We start from the raw sequence: 24,252 nt of genomic DNA, 5'->3' as shown, positions 1-24,252 counted from the left end.
TACGCTTACTTGGTATGTTGGACCTATCCTGTCTGGGAACTGCCCTCCTTTCAGATAACTGTTTACCTCATAAACTCCTATCCTATGAATATGTATAAGTACGAGAAGAATAGGGATCAATTATTCTCAGGATAGAAAATAAATGTTTCTCAATGGAAAAATGTAGTATGCTCCTAATTTTCATACAGAAACACTGCTATATAAATATAGAATTGGGAGACCTCAGAATTTTACCATACGATTCATTTCTCTTAGATTTTCTGATTATCGTAAGCATTTTTATAAATGAATTAAGGGGGGGGGGAACCACATAAATATGCCTACTCCATCCCTCTCCAATAATCTTGTAGAAATAAAGCCACCATGCTGGTTGGGATGTGTATGGGCTTTAGTCCAACACATTTGGAGGGCAACTGTTTAAGACTGTCACATTTAGAGATATCTATGAGAAAAAGTAATGTAAAAATACTAAGTAAATTACAACAAAAAGAATGGTTGAAGAAAAGGAACAAGAGTGGTCCAAATCAGCAGTAAGAAACTGAAGCTGTGGGCTTCCAGTAGGAATGGCGGCTTGAGCAGCGTCTCTTTGCAATTTCACTCTGCAAGTAAACCTGGCAGCACAGTGTTTTTAGGGCTCGGGCAGGACTCGCTGGAGCCCAGAAGCATTCCCTGGACAAAGGAGAATCCTAGGAATTACCTCATGTCCTCTGGACAGCTGGTTATAGCCAGAAGATTGTAAAGAGTTTATGAATCTAGCAGTGAATGATCAGCTGTCATCCTTTCCCAAGCCACACTGCAGTTGTTTAAATGGACTTTAAAACTAATCACACCATTTCTTAATATACCAATTTATTTGCCTTTTCTTTGCTTAAGAAAGGCTTTTTCCAACACAGATATGAGATTTCTCTTGGTTCAATTTTTTACTTTTAATACTTCTTTTTCTTTCAGGTCTGTGAGAAGGTAATTTTTAAGTTCTTTAGCATCAAGGTGTATGACACCTCAGAACACTCTGTGCAAAATGTCATAAGCAGTACAGATCAGCGATGAAGCATAGTGTCTGCCACTAGGGAACAAAAAGGCAGTTCCCTTGTTTCTCCAGTATTTGGGAATTACAGGATATTACTTTTATGAAATGTGGACTCAGTGTGTGTATGTGTGCGTGTGAGATGAAGAAAAAAAATTGCTTCTTGATGAAAAAGTATATAGAATAGTTTTATTAGTGTAAACCGTGAGTTACTATGAAAAAAATCATACTGGTTTGAGAAGTTTTGTTTAAACTGTGTATACTGTAATTATGAAAAATCATACTGGTTTAAGATGTTGTGTTTAAATATTCATACAAGATCTTCATGAAAGACCTCCAGCAGAAAAGGAATACTGATTAAATATATTTCATTAAAATGATGGTTGGCTTGCCTAAACTGAGACTTTTGGAACAGGTAAGATGGCAGCCCTTTGCTGAACCTTGTTGGTATTTCCTTGTTTTGCAAGGACCAAGCCATTAAGTTACCATGGTAACAAATCACTCTGGCAGGGTGAACAGGTCAAACTTAAGTATTCTCAGTTTTGGGTGTGAAAAGAATGACCATATAAGGTTAAGCTCCTGATTTGCCTAAAGGAAGCTTGCCTGGACTTGTTTGAGTTTCCTTTCCGTAGCCTCTCCTTCCAGTCCTCTCAGAGCACGTGTGAATGCATAAGCCTGTAAATATGTTTTTGTGCTTTCTGTAAATACATTTATTTTTATAGAAATGCCTGCTGTGTGTTTTTTCTGATCTCTTGGGCCAAATGCTTTCCAGCACACAACCTGGCCTATTTCAAAAAAGCTAATCAGGTTTGGATTCGGTTAGTACTTGGGGGAAAGGCTATGAAGAAATCCCAGGGATTCTGGGATAATCTGGGAAATTGAAAAAACATCAATGAAAAAGACAATACCAAACCCCTTCTGTATTGCTGCCAAGCAAACTGCATGTATCTATCCATATAGTCACAAAAAATTGAGTTCAATGAAGGAAGACTTTACCTTTTCTTAGCTTTTCAAAAATATTTTCATTTATACGGCCAAGATGATTTAAGTGATTAACTGACCTGAAGTCTATAAGGATGAAGTGTACTTCAAAATATTTTAAATAAATATCTTCCCTCAAACAAAATTGCAAGATGTGTTTCCAAGGCAGCATCCTGCAGATATTTTTAATTACAACAAAGACCTACAACAAATATCCTACATTTTTCATAGCCATTACATTAAATCCATTGATACATCTGGAAAAAAATAAAACCAAAAGAATTTCTAAGAGAGAGTTCAATGGCAAATTAAATTTACATAATGTATTTGATTACCAGTATTTATCATTCAGTGACAACTCTTTCACTATTCTTTTATTAATTCATTTTAGAATAAACAGAAAAGCCCCTACCCAGGTATTTTTAAAAGCATAAAACAGTATAGAAAACTATTTTTGCTTTTTCAAGAATTACAGACAGATTGTTTTATGCATCTTCCCATCCCTCACCCCCATTTTGAAAGAGGAGTGTGTACCAATTCAGTCAAAGGTTTCCATTTATTATATTGCTTCCAGTAATATTTAATATTTATATACAGTCCATCGTGCTTTCTGCATTAGCACAGAGGTACCAGGGCATTTTGTTGCTCACCTGCCATAATGACAGAGGGAAAGGAGTTGATTACATGAAACCCCCATATGCTTTAAAAGCAGATGTGAGGAGATTACAAGACTGCCAGCAGCAACAGAATGTGCAATCATACCCAAAAAAAAAAAAAAAGGCTAGGTACTGAACTATCCAGATAGCACTGTGCTATGCAAGGGAAAATCCTGGGTCAAGTTTAAGTCCTGTTACTGTAATTGCCAAAAATGTGATCAGCTGGTATATGGCCCTGATAACCTGTGTGGCCCCACTACCTCTTCACATGCACTTTTAATAGAAGGGAGTTATCTGAAGCATCCCTTCTACCAGAACCTTATAATAATGCCATTTGTTGTGGGCCTTTCACTAAAGTAAGGTTCTAGCTTGTTTGTAGGGTGAGGGTGGGGAGACTTCAGATTAATTTCTGAATGCACTGAAATCCCTGCATGCATTAAAAGTGCAGGTGAAAACATTTTAGTGCCTAGTATTTCTCCCTGGCTGTTTATATATGATTACTCAAGTCACCCGATGTATTTAGCAGAAATGGAGATGTAAGAAGGCAGCATTACTGGAAGTGACAGGAACAATTCATATATGTGGAAGTTTGGGAGGGGACAGAAAGAGGGGATGGGATAGAGGAGAATAAATGTTTACATTGTGTGGAATAGGTTTCTTCATTCTAGGTGCTCTCCAGATGTGTGGATTTCATTCATTCAGAGTATGAATGTTAGTCAGTGGCCATGCAGACTGGGAGCAGAAATGCACACATCTCAATACACCCAAAGTGGAGAAAGTTGGTATAAAGAAAAATGGATGAGACTTTCTTTCCCATCTCAAAATAGTAGATGTAATCATCCAATGAAGCTGAGCATGGGAGCTTCAGAACAGAGATTTTTCCACTGAATGCACAGTTAAACTATAAAATTCTCTACCAGAATTTGTAGCAATGTCCACCCACTTGGATAGCTTTAATTTTAATATATATATATATATATATATATATATATATATATATATATATATATGGAAGATGCAGCTATCAAAAGCTGCTAGTTCTCACAGCTATTAATTTGTTCTATTATCACACTTAGTATGCATCTGAATTCAAACTGAAAGGGAACATGGCAAGAGATTGCTATCATTCCCATATCCCACTGGTAGTCTTCCTATAAGCATTTTGAGGGTAATGAGTACTAATATTTAAATAAACTGGAATGATCCAGCACCTTTATATATTCTTAACCCATTTTCAACATGGGTTGAAGAACAGCAAAGAAAGTTATCACATGGCACAGGAACAGAAAACATGCAATTTGCTATATGCAGTGCACTCATTTTGTAACTGGTTTTCATAAAGATGAAATAATATTAGCAGGTTTGTATCGAGTACAAAAAGTAACAGAATGTTCAGAACTGTCTCTCAAAGTTTATCAACCCATGCAAGCTTTTTAAATCACTTTCTGTCCAGGAATCTGTCATGATTTATTATGTTCATGCCATCTTTCCTAGAACTACTCCAAAACGACTACCAGCATCAGTAATGAACCAGCATGCAGTATCAAGTAAAACAGGTTCAGTAATCAAAACAAAAAAACAAACAAAAAACTTAGCTTGCTTGCCAACACCTATCTGGTTTTCAGAACTATTCTCAAGAGTCACTGCTTAAAAATCAAGGTTGTATTGTCTTAGCTCTTCTTTATCTGACTGCACAGATTCTATGTACTCCCAGCTGCACCTGATTCTTGCAATAACTAACTCCAACAATTATTTTAATCACTTAAGATCAAATTCTTGTCATCCATAAATGGAATTCATCTGCTTCAACAGGTTCAGATTTACAGGTTTGTATTTCCAGTCAGAAACTGACAATCCAATCTCTATTTTATACTAAGATTTCTTCTGACAGCAGTATCATTCCTCAACATGCAGCATTCCAGATCAGAAAAGCAGGTATATTTTACAGTTGCATACCACCACAGGATCCTGACAGCATTTACAAGGACCCATAAAAATAGGAAAATCTGCAAGAACAATAGGGCCTCCCTACCAGCACTTTTTATTTCAAAATGTGGAACAAAACAGAATTATATATAAAACTTATCAAGCCACACACATACACAACTTCCTACAACTCAACTGAATACACAGAAATTCAACTTTTAGAAAGTGTCTAAAAATGGGTCAAGTTACAATCCCTCAGAATATTGTGCGAGAACACACATCTCTGGAGTTTAGATATGACAATGCAGAGGTGTGGTGGGAGAAAATGAGAGTTCAACATGCTTCTGCATTGCATCCAAGTCTACCAACATGTTCATTCACATACACTGTCAAACTGTTCTGGTAGGTTTTACAAAAGTGGCACACGGCAAAAAAGTCTAAAAACTGTGAGAGGATATAGACTGTGACAGTGCATTGGAACAAATACTTTTATTACTATTCATATTGCCTACCGCAAAAGAGAAATGAGACTGAATGTTCTTTGGACTCCAGCAGGCACGCCTGCAGCTAGAGAAAAAATTATACATGGCTTGTATTATCTAGACTAGGATCCATTTATTCTTACTCCCGATGCAGCAAATCTCACCATGCTGCCTTGGCAGTCCTCAGCTGATTGAAGCAGACTCCACTGTACCTCAAAACAACTGGCCAGTACAGACACAGCCTGAGGCACCTTCATGCATGCTGTTGTCCTCTGTCATCCCTCTCTTACTAACTGATAGCTGGAGTGCCTAAGGCAACCTCAGTTGTTCCTCTGAAGTCTACCTCTTCTTTGGGCCAGGCCCAGCGGGTTCTGGTCTTCCTTCAACAACTTTTTCATTTTAACATTAAGATTCATGACAAGATCATAACAATAATAAAATAAAAATGATGAAAAATAAAAATGATGAAAATGCAAAGCACTATTATAATTGCAGCCCTTCTTGTGAAAGAGAAGGTTTCACAAATGATGAGCTATTTGCCAATCAAGAAGGACATAAGGAGCCTGATAACAAATCTTATTAAAGGCATGAGATTTCATGAGGTTTTATTAAAAGGCATAAGCTCACAAAAGCTTGTCTTCTAATAAAATTTGTTAGTCGGCAAAGGTGCTACCAGACTCCTGGGTTTTTGTTTTTTTGCCACCATAAACTAACACAGCCCTCCTCCTACAAGGCCATCAAGAAAGCATTTCTGAACCATTGCAGCGCAAAAGCCCAGGTTTCTAATCACAGTGGACATGAAGGCAGGTGGATGCATCCTCAGTTTTGTGCAGAATTATTTCACCTGGCAGAGAGATCTATGGGAATTTACTTCCTGTTTTTAATCAAAAGCATGAAATTACAAGGCAGCAATGAACAATTCTATTTGCTTGGCATATGAGGGTTCTTTTTTATTCTCCCACACACACACCTCCTCACACTTTTTGCCAGATCAAATGCTTGCCAAAACCTGCAATGGGCTGAAGAAGAATGTGTAACATGGCTTAGTCCTATAATAAAAAGGTATTAAACTATATGCTAATAAAGGGGAGGGAGGTTGCTAGGCAACTCTGTGAAATGGGGGGAGACAGCTTTTGTTTTCAACTTGACTGCTGCTGAAGGGTTAAACAAACAAAGCCTGCTCATTTTCTCTTGAACAGTTTAACTGAAGACACTGAAATATTCTACGTGCAACATACGATGGTGAGGTCCCAAGTACATGGGTTAATTTACATAAAACACCACCCCGGGGTGATCAACAAACATGAAGCTATTTGAATGTCATGATAGTGTGTACAATACATTTGACTTGGAGCCTATTCAAACACTGCAACTTCGACAGAAAGACCACCAGAAAGGGATTGTGTGTATGTGCCAAAGCTACTCATAAAACAAGTCTAAGGTTTAAAATCTACTGCAACACTGATACCCCTAAATGGCTGTGCAAATAACTAACAGCCATGTATGTGATGGCATGGAGAATTAATAAGAGCTAAGCCAGAGTTTGGCTAAGACTCAATCAGATGCAGTACTGCTAGACCAAAGTATTTGTGGCAGTCTCCATGTGCAGAAAGCAGTCTGCCCCTGAAATAGTATTCTTTTGCTCTCTGTTCTTCCTGCAAATATACTTGATTGCCTTACGTCACAGGTAGGTACATGTCTGTCAGAGTCAAGCCCGCCTCTAACTCAGAAAGCGAAACTCCTTCTGAGTCAGAGGAGGAAATAGAAACTTACTGGGCTGAAACTGGGAAAACGAAACTCGAAGATGAGCCAGCAGCACGGGAAGAGGCGCTGATTGGCCAGGATGCGGGGGAGGATTCAAATCCTCCAATCAGCATGTGCCAACGGCGGACAGAAAAGCGTGTGAAAGAGAAGGCAGCCCAATTGGCTGCAGAAGGGTCCAGAAGCACGAAGGATTGGGATAAAAGGCAGATGCGCGAAGAGCGAGCTGCCGGAGACAACCAATCCCACAAGCCTGCAGCTTCAGCAGAAGAGTCCCTACCTGCATTGGAGGCAACATCTGTTGCTGAAGGGGAATCAGCATCTTTGCTCCACTCTGAAGAGGACTTGAATCCTGCCTCTGCTGCCATCGAGGATTCTGTATCTGCCGTGCCCAGCGATCTCAGCCTTGCATCCAGCCTTGAAACTCCGCAATCTTCCATGCAGCTTCTTTGTGCCTTTGATCCTCAGCTCCGCGGCCTGCCTTTGGTGCAGTCCAACCGTGCTTTGGGTGCTCAGTGTTGCTCAGGAGCTTCGCACCTGTCTTGTTGTGAACCTGTATCCCAGTTTAGTCTTGCTTCAAGTTTCCAGCCTAGTCCAAGGTTTCCAGCCGAGTCTAGCCTTGCTCAAGTTTCCAGTCTTGCTCCAAGTCTCCAGTCCAGAGAATCCAGCCCAGTCCAGGGCTTCTAGGCGAGTCTAGCCTTGCTCCAAGTCCCTAGCCTTGCTTCAAGTCTCCAGTCCAGAGAATCCAGCCCAGTCCAGGTTTTCCAGCCGAGTCTATCCTTGCTCTGAGTTCCAGTCTTGCTCCAAGTCTCCAACCTAGTCCAGAGTTTCTAGTCGGGTCCAGCCTCGTTTCCAGTTCGTAGTCTTGCTTCGAGACTCCAGTTACCAGCTTCCATTCTGGCGTGGGTCACCCACCCTACCCAGTGTTCCAGTGCCAGAGCAACTCAAGCACTTTTCCAGTTTGAGACCCGTGTCCTCAGCTACAGCAGCACCTTGCGTTCCAGTCTCTTCCAGCCTCCCAGTTTCCATTCAGAAGTTCTGTTCCACTGCCTTGTGTTGCCCCGTTGGGCTTGTTGAACCCAGCTCTTCGTACTTCAAGAATTTACTTATTGTAAATAGTTATTTAATAAAGAGTACTTTTGATATTACTCTGCCTGGTTGCATAGTCTGAACAGGACAATGTCTTTTCTTCAGATGTTTCTGGTGGTAAATGTGGGTATATGTATGTTTCACACAAAACAAAAGGTGATTATTACTGCAGGTACTCCCCACTTATTCACACATTCACAGGCGAGTAACAAAAGTAGGAGGTTTTGAATATAGAGTAATGAATGCATGATGGTAAATTGTAAGTTGTGCTGGCCCATGCTAAGTAATGTTCAATACAGTCCTATGCAGGAAAAAAAATCCTGTTGTATTTTTCCTACTAGTTCATATTCAATTTGGTGAAAGGGACTTTGCTTTCAAATTTTCTTTCAAGAGGAAAATGTTGATGAAATTATTACAGGTAGAATGTGATATGCCAACGCTTTTTTTATTATTTACAAGGTGATCAAGGAGTGGGAATGAACGTGAATATCCTTTATTGCACAACATCATTTTTATTTATATTTATTTATACTTCAAATTTCTTCACCACCTATCTCAAAGAGCGACTCTGCGCAGTTTACAATAAAACTAAAAATAAATACAGATTAAAATACAATAAAAACAGTATTTCTTAAATGTAAAATATAAAATCCAAGATGGAGATATTAAAAGTTCTTAATTTAAATTCATGTAATTCACGGGGGCCTCTTCAAGGCACTAACCACCCCCAAGATTGATTACCCCTCCTCCCGCCCCAAGCAAGATGGCAGAGCCAGGTGTTCACTCCTTTCCAGAAGGCCAGGAGAGCGGGGGCCTGCCTCACCTCTAGGGGAAGAGTGTTCCACAGGGCGGGAGCCACAGCAGAGAAGGCTCTCTTCCTGGGCCTCGCCATTCGACAATCTCTCATGGACGGGGTCCGTAACATGCCCCCACTGCCTGACCAGGTGGAAAGGGTCAATGTAATGGGAGTGAGATGGTCCCTCAGGTAACCTGGACTCATGACATATAGGGCTTTAAAGGTGATAACCAACACTTTGAATTGGACCCGGAAGAGACAATCCTCAGCTGTCTGTAGCAATCTCTCATTTCCTGGCCTTCAATGAAATCCCAAAGGGAAGCATCATGAGGAATCTTTTCCAAGGGAGTGTCTTCAGGTTGGGAAGAACAAGCAACTTGGAAGGTAACCAAGTGATGGAAAGATATTGAACAGAAAACAAGATCACAAGCAATACGCACATTTTGCTGCCCTGAACTACGAAGTAAACTTAGATGCACCACCAAGAGGTAACAAAATCACAATAAAAGTATTTAAAATTAACAAACATCTGCCCACATGGAAGGGAGAGTCCAGCTGGAGTGGGCTCCAAGCTAGTTGTGAACTACCTGCTTAGTTTTAGTCTTTCCATCTCTCCTTCCCTCTGAAATTCTTTCCACAGGCAGCTGGCAGAGATATGGACTTACCAGAGAACTGAAAAACTGTAACTGGAAAAAATCCTTACAAATCAGACCAAAGTTTCTTAAACTTCAGAAGACCATGGAACACCAAGCAATATACTTATTGATGACTACTGTATAGTCCTACAATTCTTCCAAAGCCACTCTTTGGAAAGCTTCCAATAAGAAGCAGGGAAGTAGGATTCAGGCTGGAGGCAGCAGCTAAAACCTTTTTCTCCAGTATGTGTGGGCTGGTCCTGAGAGCAGCAAGGGCAGCAGATTTCATGACTGGGGCTAGAACTTAGACACTCTCTTCAAAAGCCCTTGGAGAACTGAGACCAATAAGATAAGTTGGCAGAGAAATATAGGCAAAAGCATCAGGGGTATTTTATTTCTTTTCAGTGCCTTTATGCTCAGTTGTGTTATTCTATCTTTGCTCCCATTTCTTCTGTTCCATTCTGGCTGTTTGCAGCTATGATTGCTAACTTTTATATGTAGATCTAAGTCAAAAGATCAAACGTCAGTGATCTTCATCAAAGAGACAGCTAAAGTGGAGCACTGCCCCAAACAACTAAGCTTCAAATGTGGGCCTGCTTAAATCCACAGCCTCAGGTAGCTCAGGATTAACCTATGTGAGGATGTGGAAAACTGGCCAAGAATGAGTGAATGCCAAGCCTGAAGTGCACCACTTCAGGCTGCATGTTTGAGATGGGCACACCTGGTATCAGGCACAAGGCTGTGTGGCCTACCAAAGGTTGGTTGCAGGTACTGAGGTTGCAGGTACATCCTGCTTAGTCTGTCAGTGCTGGTCTTTACATCACTTGAACCAATAGAGCTGGGCTCTTGTACAATAAGATTGTGAAAATCTTTATCAAGATGACTCAACAAGGTCACCCTTGACCAAGAATCCCACATTTTGCACGCTTTTGCCTTAAGTGACAAATGATGGATAGATGACATTTCCATTGCAGCAAAGAGACCAGATGCATTGCTTTGAATTACTTTTCCAATGAACTCTGTGAGTCAAAGCAAGGTGCCATGATTTTCCACTCAAGGTGCTATAGCACTGATTGTGATGACACATGAAATCACCTTGCCAAAGATATGCACAGCACTATAAGCACAACAGTGACTTTGCGGTAGAATGGAGGAGTACTTATGGCTTGTTATTTATGAAAGACTATTGAATCACAGAATTTTTTAAAAATATTAGACTAATTTGGAAAAAGGAACTTGCAAGGGAATGTTTTCCTACTGCCATAAAAAAATTAGTTTGCACTGAGAATTCAATTTGCTCCATACAGATATAGATACACAGATATTCCAAGAACAAGATTAAGTAAATATCCTAAGTATGATTAGCTTTACTTCTTATTACAGGAAGTCAAATATTATTTAATAGGAATATTAGACCTGATCATTCTTAACACTCAAATACAGCAATTAACAGATACAATTTGTTTCAAAAGGAACAGAGGCATAGAAAAGGAGGAGATATTGCATTGTACATTAAAAAAAATTATTGACACAGAAATCCAAGCAAAGGAATTTGAAGGAACTGTTGAGAGCATCTAGATTAAAATAAGTGAATAAAAAGCAGAGCCACTGTCATAGACCAATATAAAAAAAATTGGCAGGGCAGAACCAAAAACAGCATTTATCATCCTTTTTTCCCTCTAAAAAAACCTCTCTTATTTTAAGCAATTAGCCCATCTCTAAATTGTTTATACATTTGTTGACATGGCAGAGCTAACTTAGGATAGTTATCACCTCGCAACTCACCCTTTGTCACACCATCTTTGACATTTTTTGGCATCAGAGTTTCAGATGCAGGAAACACTAGTTAATGGAGAGGGAATGAGGACTGGTTATTTTCTGGTGATTAATGGAGAAACTGAAGAAACCTGAAGGATGTTATAGCTTCTCAACATTGTCCAAATGTAATAGAATTTTGTCCTCAAGGAATTTGATTCATAGTAGTGGTGTGCATTAATGCTCACAGAATTTTTCCTCAGAATATATAAAAGTATAAAATCAGCTCTGGCCAGGGCCCAATGTGGATTATCAGGATATCCCACAACCTGCAGGACTTAAAGCTATGCCTCTCATCTTCTCATAGCTATACCCCAAGCCTCATCCCTCTCTTCATTTGTAGCAAGAACCAAGTTTGCAGGAACCCCAGCTAGAGCACCCACCAACACACTACTTCCTTGACTACCTCAAGCCTTCACCAGAAAGACACCACATGGGACCACCAAGACAAAGGGCCACCATGCAAGTGTTTCATCTGAAATATGTGAGAGTGGGGCTATACTTAAACTGGGAGCATCATTTAGGGGCAGAAGTCAAGTACATACAAAGGAAGCAGAAGAAGGAACCTGTTCCTCACTGTAGCATTAGATAGCCTGCAGATCTCTTCTAAAACATGACCAATAACGTAGGGATTATAAGGGTATTCTTTGTAGAAATAACTGCAGAGAAAACGTGATATGGCACATAGCTTTCTAACCAAATAATCCTTTTCCAAACTATTAATAATTTCTATGACAAGCATTCTTTAAAGTCAAATCATCACACTCCACTTCTTAGTAAGACATATGATTCCACAATCCATGATTAATTTACACATATTCATCTGTTCACTGTATTACAAACTAAAGACTCCTTTCAGCTGAAACCAAACTCACAAGCTCAAGCTGCAAAAATCAGAGGTTACAAAAGAGGTCATTTTTTTGTCATCTGTTGTGATTAAATCAAGGTTTGTTTAAATTAAAGGTAATTGTATAATCATAGCAATACCCTGTTTTTATATACTGCATTTTCCACAACCCACTGTGGTCCAAGTGGCTCACAGAAAACAGGTATACTAATCTAAATACATCAACTGTCCATGTAACTAACCACAACCACCATACAAAGCATACAAAGCCATTGTATAAAAATAATACATTATAATGCTATACTGGCAATCTAAGAGTTCATTTAACTGGCATGTTGGTATGCAAAAAACAGACTCAAATTACTAAGATCTAAAACCAGCATAGCATCAACTTTATAGTCACATTAAGCAATCCACTGAACAATTCAGTTTGAGACCTAACAATAAAGCTCCTATCTTAAGTCAGTAATAGGGACGCGGTGGCGCTGCGGGTTAAACCGCTGAGCTGTCGATCGGAAGGTCGGCGGTTCGAAACCGCGCGGCGGGGTGAGCTCCCGTTGCTCGTCCCAGCTCCTGCTCACCTAGCAGTTCGAAAACATGCAAATGTGAGTAGATCAATAGGTACCGCTTCGGCGGGAAGGTAACGGCGTTCCGAGTCGTCATGCTGGCCACATGACCCGGAAGTGTCTATGACAACGCCGGCTCCAAGGCTTAGAAACGGAGATGAGTACCGCCCCCTAGAGTCGGACACGACTGGACTTTACGTCAAGGGGAACCTTTACCTTTACCTAAGTCAGTAATAGAAAAAAAGATACATTTAACTACCTTCAGCTATGATTTCTGTGCCTTAGCAACCATAGACTTTTAGCTGCAGATTTCAACCATATTATATCTGTGCCCAAACACAGTCAAAACTTCATGGATGTGAACTCAGGTCTGAAAAGAGAAAGGTTTGATAGAGAAAAACTATCAATCACCATCACGATAGTACCACATCAAGGCCTGTACCAAGAATGGGCGCCTCATCTTCCTAACTATTTTCTTGAGTTAATCCATGGAACAGACACACAAGGGAAAGAAAACTTCTCAGGAGGATGTCTGCAATTATATTTTCAAACAGATACAAAAGAATAGCCCCCAAATTTGATGCCATTAGACCTAAGTGACCTCCACAGATTTTTAGAATAAAATACCTGCCCATCTATAAGGCTAGGAAATAAGTCAGAGTTCCTTCAATCAGCAACATTACAAACAAACAAGTCCTCACTCCTGGACTTCCAAAAAGAAAATTAAAAACCTGGTTTTGCCAGCAGGCCTGGAGTGGGAAGAGGAATGGCCACTCCTGGGGATGGATGGCGCCCTAGGATGATCCTGGAATAGCCCTTATACTCACAGCCTGAGAGAGAACTTTTAGCCATTTAGATTTATTATATTTTCATTTTATTGTAATTTGTATTTATAATCATCTTGAATTTTAACCTGTTTTTATTGTAAACCGCCCAGAGTCCCTCCTGGGGGTGGGGAGGGGAGATGGGTGGTGATAAAAATCGAATAAATAAGTAAAATAAATAAACTCCCATATGAAGACTCCTTGGATAGCAGCAGTCTCTTTCTCTCCACAGTCTCTCCTTGGCACAAGAGAAAGGCAATCCATCTCTGCAATTCAGTCATTTATGAAACAGCTTTTGTTTCTGTTTTTCACAATAAATCTTGGCAGTGCTTTTTATAGAGTGGCCTCTGTAGAGAAATTAGCCAAAAGGTAGTCATTTTGTTTTCCTGGAAGAGGTTGGTCTTGCCTTTCCATCCTGCCCTTGCCTCACCTTCTCTGCATGCTCTCTATCCTTATTGTAGTTGCTGTCCATCATGCTGCGAGACCATTATTCTTCAGAGACATTCTCCAGTTTTCAGACTCAGCATTATCAGAGCAACTTTGATAGTCATTTTATATGTAACAACAGCTTTTTTAAAAAATCAACTAGATTTAATTAATGCCTACTAATTGAGTAACAGTGATTATTTATTGAATATTACTGAGTTGGTTTCATGGTTGTGAAATGCTACAGTGTTTTCATGGATGCTTTTTAGTTCAGACAGTGTGAATATATTATTATTTATTGTTATGCCATACTGTGAATGCTTGATATGTTACCATGTAAGCAACCATGAGTCTGATTGGACTTGGCAGCATACTAATTTAATAAATAAATAATTAAAAGATTATCAGCAAACAATATTAAGGGGGGGAAATGCTGGAGTTGGCTTTCTTTTGCTACTCTGACCATCTCTTTTCCTTATCTTAGTCTGCCATGCAACAATCCTCTAAGAGAACTCTGGAATATTCACATTCATCAGACTTTGCCAATACCCTCCCACACTGAGTTTCATTTGAATTCAAATCCGTATTTCAAAACCCCAGCCACTACTTGTGGAACACATAGGCTAAAGAAACGGTTTGAGCCACAATATGCTGTAGTCGCCACAAGAATGCTATAAAAAGCTCATTCTTATACCTAAAATGATGTTTCCAGAGTTCTCCCATCACACTAAGCCAGAATGAGGCTTTTTCGCTCTTATACTTGATATTAAACCCTTGCAAGTTACATGGGTGATAAGATGCTGTAAGACAGGTAACTCCCATTTGAAAATGTAGGACCAATTTAATTTTTACTACACATGCTATTTGGATTCAGAAAAAAAAGAACAGAAGAAACCATCACAATTTTAGAATGGTACCACATTAGCCATCCAGGCATTATTATATAATCTGTTTATTTCACCCCCATTTATACCTTGCTTTACACCAAGTAGTTCAAGAAAATGAATAATAGTATTCAGGTTCCATTAAATAAAGATAAGAAGCAAGTCTTAGTCTTTTAAAACGCTGTAAGATAAAGAAAGCATCTGATGCTAGTCACTAAGCAAAGTCTTTTATCTGAAGCACAATAAGCTACATCAAGGATCTAGTGCTGATCAAAGTGCACATTTTTAAAAAGGTTGCTAGAAACAGACCCAGTGTTGTTAGCCAGGAAAGATTGCCTTACAGTGAATGAGAAGGCTCCCACAGGGTCAACCTGGATCAAGGACTTAATGAAAATATGTCACTATGGAGGACAGCAAACTATCTATGACAGGATAAAAATTACCAAAAAGTTGAAGCAATCTGGAGGATCTTTTCCAAACTACCTTGGGAATGACATATTGTCTATATATTCGGTTCAAGCCAGATGCACAGACATAAATAAAAAAAGCCAAGATGCAGCAAGAGATACAAGCTGACAACTGTAACAATCTCACTCATCATATTTTAACATCAAGCAATTAAGTCATAGACAAAAGGTATATGCACACTGAACTGTACAAAACGAAGTCAAGGTATGCAAGCTGAAACTTGCTGATTCTAAAACCTAATCAGAAATTTTGAAGAACACATTAAAGAAATCTGTTCAATAAACTATTATTCGTGATGAATATGTCAACCTCCAATGAAAGGCAGTTTAACTTCCATCATTTGAAACTTTCCATTCCTTTTCAGAGATCAAAACAGATTTGTATGGAAAAAGAATAAGCCAACAAGATAGTCAGTACAACACCTAGAGACAGACAGTAGCCAGGCAGATGAAGATTATAGATTTAAGGCTGAGGAAAGTTGGCAGAGATGGATGGGGAGCAGAAAAAACTGTAAGAAGAACTGTGATCAGTGCAAATTTCTGATAGAAATGTTTGTTGTTTTGCAGTCCTTGTTTTTTAAGAACGAGAAAAATCCCACAACCAATCCTTGCATGTTTTCTGTTTAAAAAGAGGGAAAGAGTGAAGCAGCTTTATTTTATTTACTTGTAAACCGCGCAGAGACACTAACACAGTGAGTTGGGCAACATATAAATTTGATCAATCAATCAATATTTATGGAATTCAAATTTATTTTTTTGAAAGGAAGGATGGAATGAGGGGAGAGGGAGAAGGAAAAGCAAGCTATATGGAACAAAACACGAATGGCTTTTATTAAAGCATGCTGAGATAAGAAAGTGGAGGTTTGTACTTTGATACTTAAATGACTAATTTGGGAACTACAGTATTACAAAATCTACAGCGGAATTCTATACATATCTATCCAAAGGCAAGTCTACAGAGATTCCCTCAGTGTTAATATGCCGAAGTTCTACAGATCAATCCACAGACACTCAGCATAATTTTTCTAGGGGAGTGGAGAAAATACACACACACACACACACACACAAACACAACTAGCATTAAAGTAGATTTAAAAATTTAAAGTAGATTTATCAAAGTAGATTTACTACTTTGGTAGAACTAAAAAGTCAGCATTGACACACTCTTTATGTTAGAAATTGATTTGATTGAGATTATAAGAAACATGTATACTAGGTTTTGTTTTTCCATGGCGTCTCAGAAGATAAACTTGATGTTCAGATAGAATTGTTCCACCAGTTGTTTAAGCCCTCAATGCATTCATTGCTCCCCTCGCCTCTTCCAGACCTTCATTAACTGCATTGCTGTTGCAATGAACCTAATAGATCCATCCTACTGGATTTCCCTTAAAAAAAAAAAGAGGCTTTTTCGCTCTTATACTTGATATTAAACCCCTTCAAGTTGCATGGGTGATAAGATGCTGTAAGACAGGTAACTCCCATTTGAAAATGTAGGACCAATTTAATTTTTACTGTACATGCTATTTGGATTCAGAAAAAAAAGAAAATAAGAAGAAACCATCACAATTTTATAATGGTATCACATTAGCCATCCAGGCATTATTATATAATCTGTTTATTTCACCCCCATTTATACCTTGCTTTACACCAAGTAGCCACCAGGATAAGACTGCAGGGTTGATGGTCCTGTATCCACCCACAAAATAGTAATAACCATTGAGCTATCTTACTGTGATATGCTGTAGTTCCCTCCACCTGGAATACATAGCTATAGAATGGTGCATTAAATCTATGATAAAAATGATTGGTAATTTTTAAAATGATTACAAACTCAGAAAAAGACAGATTTTGGAAGATAGGGGAAAAAAAGGTCTACTTCTATTAATGTTTAGATCTGGTTAGACAATTGTGAATATGCTTACTTGAATTTTAGATTTTTTTCTGTGGATAGTAACTACTTTTTCTTCAAGGAACCCAAACCAAGTATTTTAAAAGCTTTGCACAAATGTATCAATCACTGCTATTACTTTATATTCTTTGAAAAGGTGAGAGCAAGCTGATTTCTTCTAAAACAACTGAGAAAAATAGTGCCTGAATTTTGCCTCACATACTGATTTCCATGAAGGATATAGATCCTCCTTCCTTCCCTCTCCCTTTGTAATAGGAAAATAGAGATAATGGTCCATCTGCTGGGCAAGTGGTCTTACCTTTCTCCTGTTACAGGTCAGGAAAAATAACCCAGAATCTATTAAAAACTTCTTGTTTTAGGTATGGAGAATCCATGGAATGCTTGAATGGGATCAATTATAAATGCATCACAACAAACTAAAGCTCACAGGGATACACAAGACAATTAAAAAAAAAAGATTAGATATATGGGAAGAAACACAAGAAACACCACTCTGGGCATAATAATTAGCAGGAAAAAATCATTGAAATAAAATTTATTTCCAGGAAATGGTATTTAGAGATTGACCAGATGTGACGATGACAATTCTGGTTCTACCACCCTATCCTTATAGAGCAATGGGTTATGAAAGGCAATTTAAATTTCAGTATGGAATTGAAGCCAACATACCAACATACTGCTTTGCTTTAGATATATTAAAGAAATTTAAGCACAGCTAAATCTTAAAATTTTAAGAATTTTTTGGAATTTTAAAATACAGAGGCAGCAGCTTTTCACAAGAATGGCAAACTACAAGGCAGTCTTTTACAAAATCAGCTCAATACTCATATTCTATTTTTGTTTATTTTTCTACCTTGCAGAGTTATCTACCTGAATCTGCATGTATTATCTCTGGGAAACTCTAGAACTCTAATGAAGTACCAGATGAATTGAGAACAAATACTGACCTTATCTTTAGAAAGAAGAAAAAAAGATCCAGGGAACTACATACCAGTCAACCTGACACTGATACTTGAGGAGCTTCTATACCAGATCATAAAGAGATAAATCTATAAGTACATACAGAGGGTACTATACATACAATGTGGTAATTACCAGAAGTCAACATATATTTGAGATCAAGTCTTGAAAAACTGATGTTACCTCCTTTTTTAATTGGGTAACTTTCTTCATAGAGCCAGTCTGGCATAGTGGTTAAGGCACCAGGCTAGAAACCGGGAGACCGTGAGTTCTAGTCCCACCTTAGGCACAAAGCCAGCTGGGTGACCCTGGGCCAATCAATCTCTCTCAGCCGTAGGAAGGAGGCAGTGGCACTTCTGAAAAACCTTGCCAGGAAAACTGTAGGGACTTGTCCAGACAGATACCAGGAGTCAACACTGACTCGAAGGCACAGGAAAAAAAAAGTCCCTTTCTTTACAGACTGTGGAAATGCTAAAGATGTAATATACTGTATATTGATTTGCGAATAACATTTGATGAAATATCCTAAGACATTCTGATCAGCTAGCTAGTCAAATGTTGGATGGCATGACAATTAAGTGGATGCATAGCTAGCTCAAAAATTATGCTAAAATATTTTTCATCAATAGTTTCTGAAGTGTGGTATTGAGTCAGATGCTGCAAGCTTCAGCCCTGGGCCTCATATTCTTCAATTTTTTTAATTAATTATTTTGATGAAGAAATGCAAGAAATCAAATTTGCAGATTACACAAAATTGTGTGAGATAACTAATACACTAGACATAAAATTTAAAATAACCTTGATAGGCTAGACTGCTGGTAGCAGAATGAAATTAAACAGGGATAAATACAAAGTATTGATCTGAGGAAACAGAAATCAAATACAATTACATGATGAGGGATACCTGTCTTGGCAAATATGAGTCGGTACTGCAATATAATTGCAAAAAGTACAATTTTCTAATTTCCAAAACACACTAAGTAAGTTCCATTTTACTCTGTATTGGACAGATTCAGGCTTCAATGTAGTATTCAGTTCTGTACACAGCATTCCAAGAAGAATTTGAACAAACTGCAATAGGTTTAGAGAAGGGGAATGAAAATAATTGGGGGATTAGAAATTAAATTCTATGAAGAGAGATTGAAAGAACTGGGAATGTTTACCCTTGGAAAAAGAAGATGGGAAAGCACAGTAATCGTAAAATACTAGACAAGATTTTGACAGAAAAAGGTGAACCTGTTTTCTATCATTCTAGAATGCAGGACACAGAATAATATATCTAGGTTATGGGATGGCAGATTCCAGTTGAATTGCGAAGGAGCCAAACCCTTAACAATAACAGCAGTAGAGTAGTGGAACCAATTACCAAGAGAGATGGTGGGCTCTCCCTCACTGGATGTGTTTAAACAGAGGCTTAAATGCTTTAATTTGGATCCCTGCAGGGAGTTAACATAAATGGTCCCTTTTATGATTCTGTACAAACTTAAACCTATAATCAAAACTACAGTATGCAGACTTCTAGACTTTGAGATCAGGACTTCAGAACAACTATTTTTCTGGGATGTTCTAGTCCTATAAAATGCCTGACCAATTATGAAATGGTTCAACAAAACATCACTAAGGACACAGTATGCTAATAATTCATCTTGTACAAATCCAATGGGAGGTATGTAAAAGCAGAGCCACTGGAGTTTTCAACAGTGCTGAATGACAATCATATCACTGGAATGAATACAGCTATGGTTTTCTAATAAGGTTTTTTTCAAGAATAAATCTAAAATCAGTAGCTTTGATTTCATTTAAACTGCAATTCATAACACTGTTTTGCAATAGAAACATCACCAAATTTAGTATAATTCACTTCTATATGTTCCATGCTAATTGTTCACCTTTGTAAATACCAATTAACATTCATACTCATCACAGTTCTTCTCCCGGGCTTTAACACAACCCTCCAAGCCATTAGTGACTAAATGTGTTTTTAAAACCACATGCTCTATATCAAAGTCTTATAACCCTGCAAATGTCTGGGTGAGAAAGTTAGACAGTTCTTATTATCAAATGCACAAAGTTTGTAATAAGTTACCACTTCTTCCATAATGGATTTGTTAGCTTTTCATAGAAATTGTTGGATAATCCTGGAAAGAGAAAAGCTATGTTCCAAGATTTTAGATGGATTACATAAAAATAGCCAAGATAAATAAATCTGGATGACACAAATATATATAAAACCAGTTTTTATCATCTGACGACACTAGCTAAAATTAAACAAGTTTCATACATGTAGTATATGCAAGTCCAATCAAAGATTGAAATATCAGGTGATAGGTTATACTTTAAAGGTGACTCACTGAAATTGTAGCTATCATAAATCCCATTGCTTTCAATGAGCAAACACCAATGGTAACTAAGTTTGGATCCAACCTAAGGTGTTGTTGTTTTTTTCCCCAGAATTCAGACTTGTAATTCTAAAGTAGCCTAACCAACATCATTACATGTTCAAAGGGTAAAGTACAGAACTTTGTTCCTAAATGGGCGGGATATATACTTCCATTTCCATGAATTTAAGAACATGTGCCTGTTTGTACAATGCCACCTAGCTACTAAGGAAAATGAAAAAAGAAATGTTTATTTTACTGTACATTTTCTTCACTAAGAATTAAAATGGATCGTGTGTCTGCCTTTCATTTACTGGTATAATAGCAATAGCAAGCACAGATGTTGCCAAAATTTACCTTTGTCTCAGTAGAACAAAATAAGAAGAAGATACAGTAGTTTCATTTTGACAACACACCATCACTGCAGAGAAAAAAGAACGGACGGAAAAGCGCTCAAGAGGTGAATGCTTTTCTGGCAGTTGTGTTTTTATGTTTTATGTTTTTAATTTTTTTACAACTGTATGTATTTTTATTTATTTTAAAGTTGTAGGCCGCCCAGAGTCATGTATATAAGATGGGTGGCCATATAAATCAAATAAATAAATTTCTCTAGAGATGTGTTATTGGTTAGGAAGACATGAAAATAAATGATTACTTCATCCTCCACACTGTACTGAAATGCACACTAGTCTCAAGGAACTCCATTCCAACCTTCCCATTAACAATTTGGCTTTGATTTTAAGATGACAAGCCTTACAAACAGTATAGTAAGTGCATGATGGCTATTGCCTTGGAAGGATTACAAACCTATACCTCCACAGACACACTCACAGCAAGCATCTCTTACAATACTCCATCTATACCAAGATCCAGCCTCTAGACATGCTTCCTTAGATAGCATACAATAGGCACACTTGATGTTTGTTATAGCTTGCACGTGGGAAAAGAGAATTGAGGGAGACAGAAGAAGCAACTCAGACTAACCAATCCCATCCTCTCTGGTATTATTCCTTTGTAATAGCAGTATGCCATACCAAATAAAAGGAACTCTTGAGCTGCAGTTTCAGTTCCAAGGAATCTGAATTACTTAAAAACAGGGGAAGGCATATGACATCCTGAGGTAATTTATTATTTTTAACACCGAAAATGCTTCACAATCTTCCTTCTCCAGGGTATCCCTGTTATTAGGAAGACAGAAGCCTACTCAGGATGCCAGTTTTGAGGTGCAATCTTAGACACACTTAAGTGAGAGTGATCTTCATTGAACATAATGAGATTTAATTTCAAGTAAATATGCGTAGGATTGCACATCAGGGCTTTCTTCTTCTTTAAAGATTATTAGATTTTCACCACAGGGGGAGAGAAAGCACTTTTGGGATTTCCCTTAGAGGTGTTGAAAAGCCCTTTATCTTCACAACAAGGCTCTAATGGAGTTCTGAAATCACAAAATGCTAGGTTGTTCTGTTTTGTTTTTTCCCTCAAAGACACTCACATGAGGGCAGGGAACAGGAAGCAAACCGGTACCCTGTGTCCTGGAGTTTGCCGCGGTTGGGTAAAAAAAGGAAATCAAAGCATTTACCCATCAAGTAGAACTCTGTTATTTCCCTGTATTTTCTCTAAAGTTTAGTGTCACAGGCCAGAGTAGAAAACCAAATCTCCCAGTAGGGAAACCAACCCTCTTTTCTCAAATTCACAGCGACCTGCTATGGACTATCACCGGCCATCAATGCTGAGGAAAATATTGTTTGAACTTCCTGAGAGAGACACCTTTCGCATCGATAGCCAGTAGAGAGAGTTTAAATCCATCCCTGCCGCCCCCCGCTGGCGTCCCCCTCTTGCTTGCTTGAAAGTTTCTTCTCCCAAACTTCCCACCTAAGCTGCGGTCATTACGTTTCCTCTTTTGTCCCTTTCCCCGCCGGCCCGTTTGGGAAAGTAGGTACCTCAATATCCACAGGGTCTCGGCTAAGCAAGCGATTCATAGTCCCCCCCTTTTTTTTTGCCGCGTCAAGAAACTGACCGACGAAAACTAAACTACGTACTACCCAGTGCAACCACGCCCGCAAGGGCGGACAGTATTCATGTGTATTTGGGTGTGTGGGCATGCGCGCGTTGCTTCAACTTCCGCCTTGGGTTGGGGAAAGGGCAGCGCTTCGTTCAGTAGTCCTACCTTGCCACTTACATCAGCCGAGTTTTAATTTGATTCAAGGGTCACCTAGTCGGCAGCTCGGGAACTTTTTGGAATGCCAGGGATAAGTGAAGGTATAGCAAGCTTGCATCAGAGCACGTGGAAAACCCTCGTGCTGGCCACCGTTTCGTCGTGTAACCAGGCTGTGACCCCAGATTTCTTCTTCATTTGCATGTCCTTCGTCTTCTTAAATAAAGGAATAATCCATCTTTTAAGACAACGACAAACACATATAATCCATTATTATTATAAAATCATATGTAGGATCAGTGGAAACGGGAAAAAATAGACAAACCAAATTGATTAGGCACATTAAAAACAAGGAATGTAATAATCAAGTATTCCGCAGACGTCACTTTTCAAAGGGGGGAGGATTTGGCAACCGAATGGATTGCTAAGTAACGACAGCCGAGGCCATCCACGTCGGAGATTAGGCAAAAGCAGAGTTAGTCTAGATCCAAAGCAATCAACGCGGAGCCTCCCAGCATTGCTCAACAATTTCGGGTACCTGCTTTGCATATTGCTCTGTCTAATCGCTGCTCCATGACGGAGACAATTCTTAGCTGGTCAATGGCCAAAGGCTTTGCCTGTTGAATTTCTGTATGTCAGATGGTATTCTGCTCAGACCAGGGGAGAATACTGGCTGGGGAATTCCGGGAGTTGAAGTCCACACATCTTAAACTTGCTGAGGTTGAGAAACACTGCCTTAGACTGCAAAAGAGGGATCCCCAAAGGAGGGAAGGAGGACTGCTTGAGGCTGATCCCCAGCCCAGAGAAAAGGTTAGCTATGGGTGGCAAGGAGAAGCCCAGAGAAGCTTGCAGCAAAGTCTCTCACCCTGAGGAAAAAAAGAAACTCCAGGTGAGGAGAAAAGTTTCAGAGCAAGGTGTTCTGATGGGGGAAAGAAGCCAAATGCTTGGCTAGGTCATTCACCATGAACACAGCAAGCCATTTTCCTCACCTTGACAATGTCATTGATGGGGGAATAGTGAAACATCCAGTCCAAGTTAATGTTCTTGTTGTCCAAAATATCCTGGGGGAGGAAAAGGGGACTCAAATCCTGGCTTGGCTGACCTCCCCCCACCTGGCAGCCCGCTGCCATCTCCTTCCTGCAGCCTTGCAAAGGCATGGAAGTTGAGGGAGCTGTGCCCCTTTCCTTGGGACAGCTGTCCTCACCTGCAAACTCTCAGATGGTATTATTCATGATGCAAATGTTGGGTCAGTCAAACAGACTCCTATGAATCATGTTAGATGGTTGAACTGGATGTCCCACATCTGCAGGGGCAGAGATACCAGTATCCCCCAGCCATGTGAGCAAGTATGGACCAGCAGAGTAGGAGGGAGGGGAAGCCAAGTGGAGAAAGCACTATCTATGTACTTTGCCTCCTCTCTTCCAGTGCTCCCTACAGCAGGAGCTACTACCCCTGCATTAATTGTGGAGCACCCAGAGGTCCTTGCTTAATGGCCCCACCTTTCCCTGGAGGACAACAATTGAATTGAGGGAATGGAGAGGTGAAGCAGGCCTTTGCCTGGCCTCCAACTGGACCTAAGGGTTGGAGAAAGCTAAAGGAACTTCACCATAAAGAGTGTGTTGTCAAAAATCTGGTATTTGCCATGTGCCCTCATGAGGGAGTTGTAACTTC

At 39.2% G+C, this 24,252-nt stretch overlaps 1 protein-coding gene across 1 annotated transcript in view; it reads right to left on the bottom strand.

Moving 5' to 3' along the window:
* The window catches only part of DPYD (dihydropyrimidine dehydrogenase), a 643,333-nt gene extending 620,899 nt beyond the window's left edge, over positions 1-22,434 (bottom strand). Inside the window, exon 1 of the mRNA XM_063298272.1 lies at positions 22,367-22,434. Within this exon, the coding sequence (XP_063154342.1) occupies positions 22,367-22,405 (39 nt within the window). The 5' untranslated portion in view covers positions 22,406-22,434. The remainder of the gene's footprint in view (positions 1-22,366) is intronic.
* Positions 22,435-24,252: the final 1,818 nt, after the last annotated feature.

This window comes from Candoia aspera, chromosome 3, assembly GCF_035149785.1.
Source record: "Candoia aspera isolate rCanAsp1 chromosome 3, rCanAsp1.hap2, whole genome shotgun sequence".
NCBI classification, from domain to species: domain Eukaryota; kingdom Metazoa; phylum Chordata; class Lepidosauria; order Squamata; family Boidae; genus Candoia; species Candoia aspera.
This window is presented reverse-complemented; position numbering and strand designations above follow the sequence as displayed.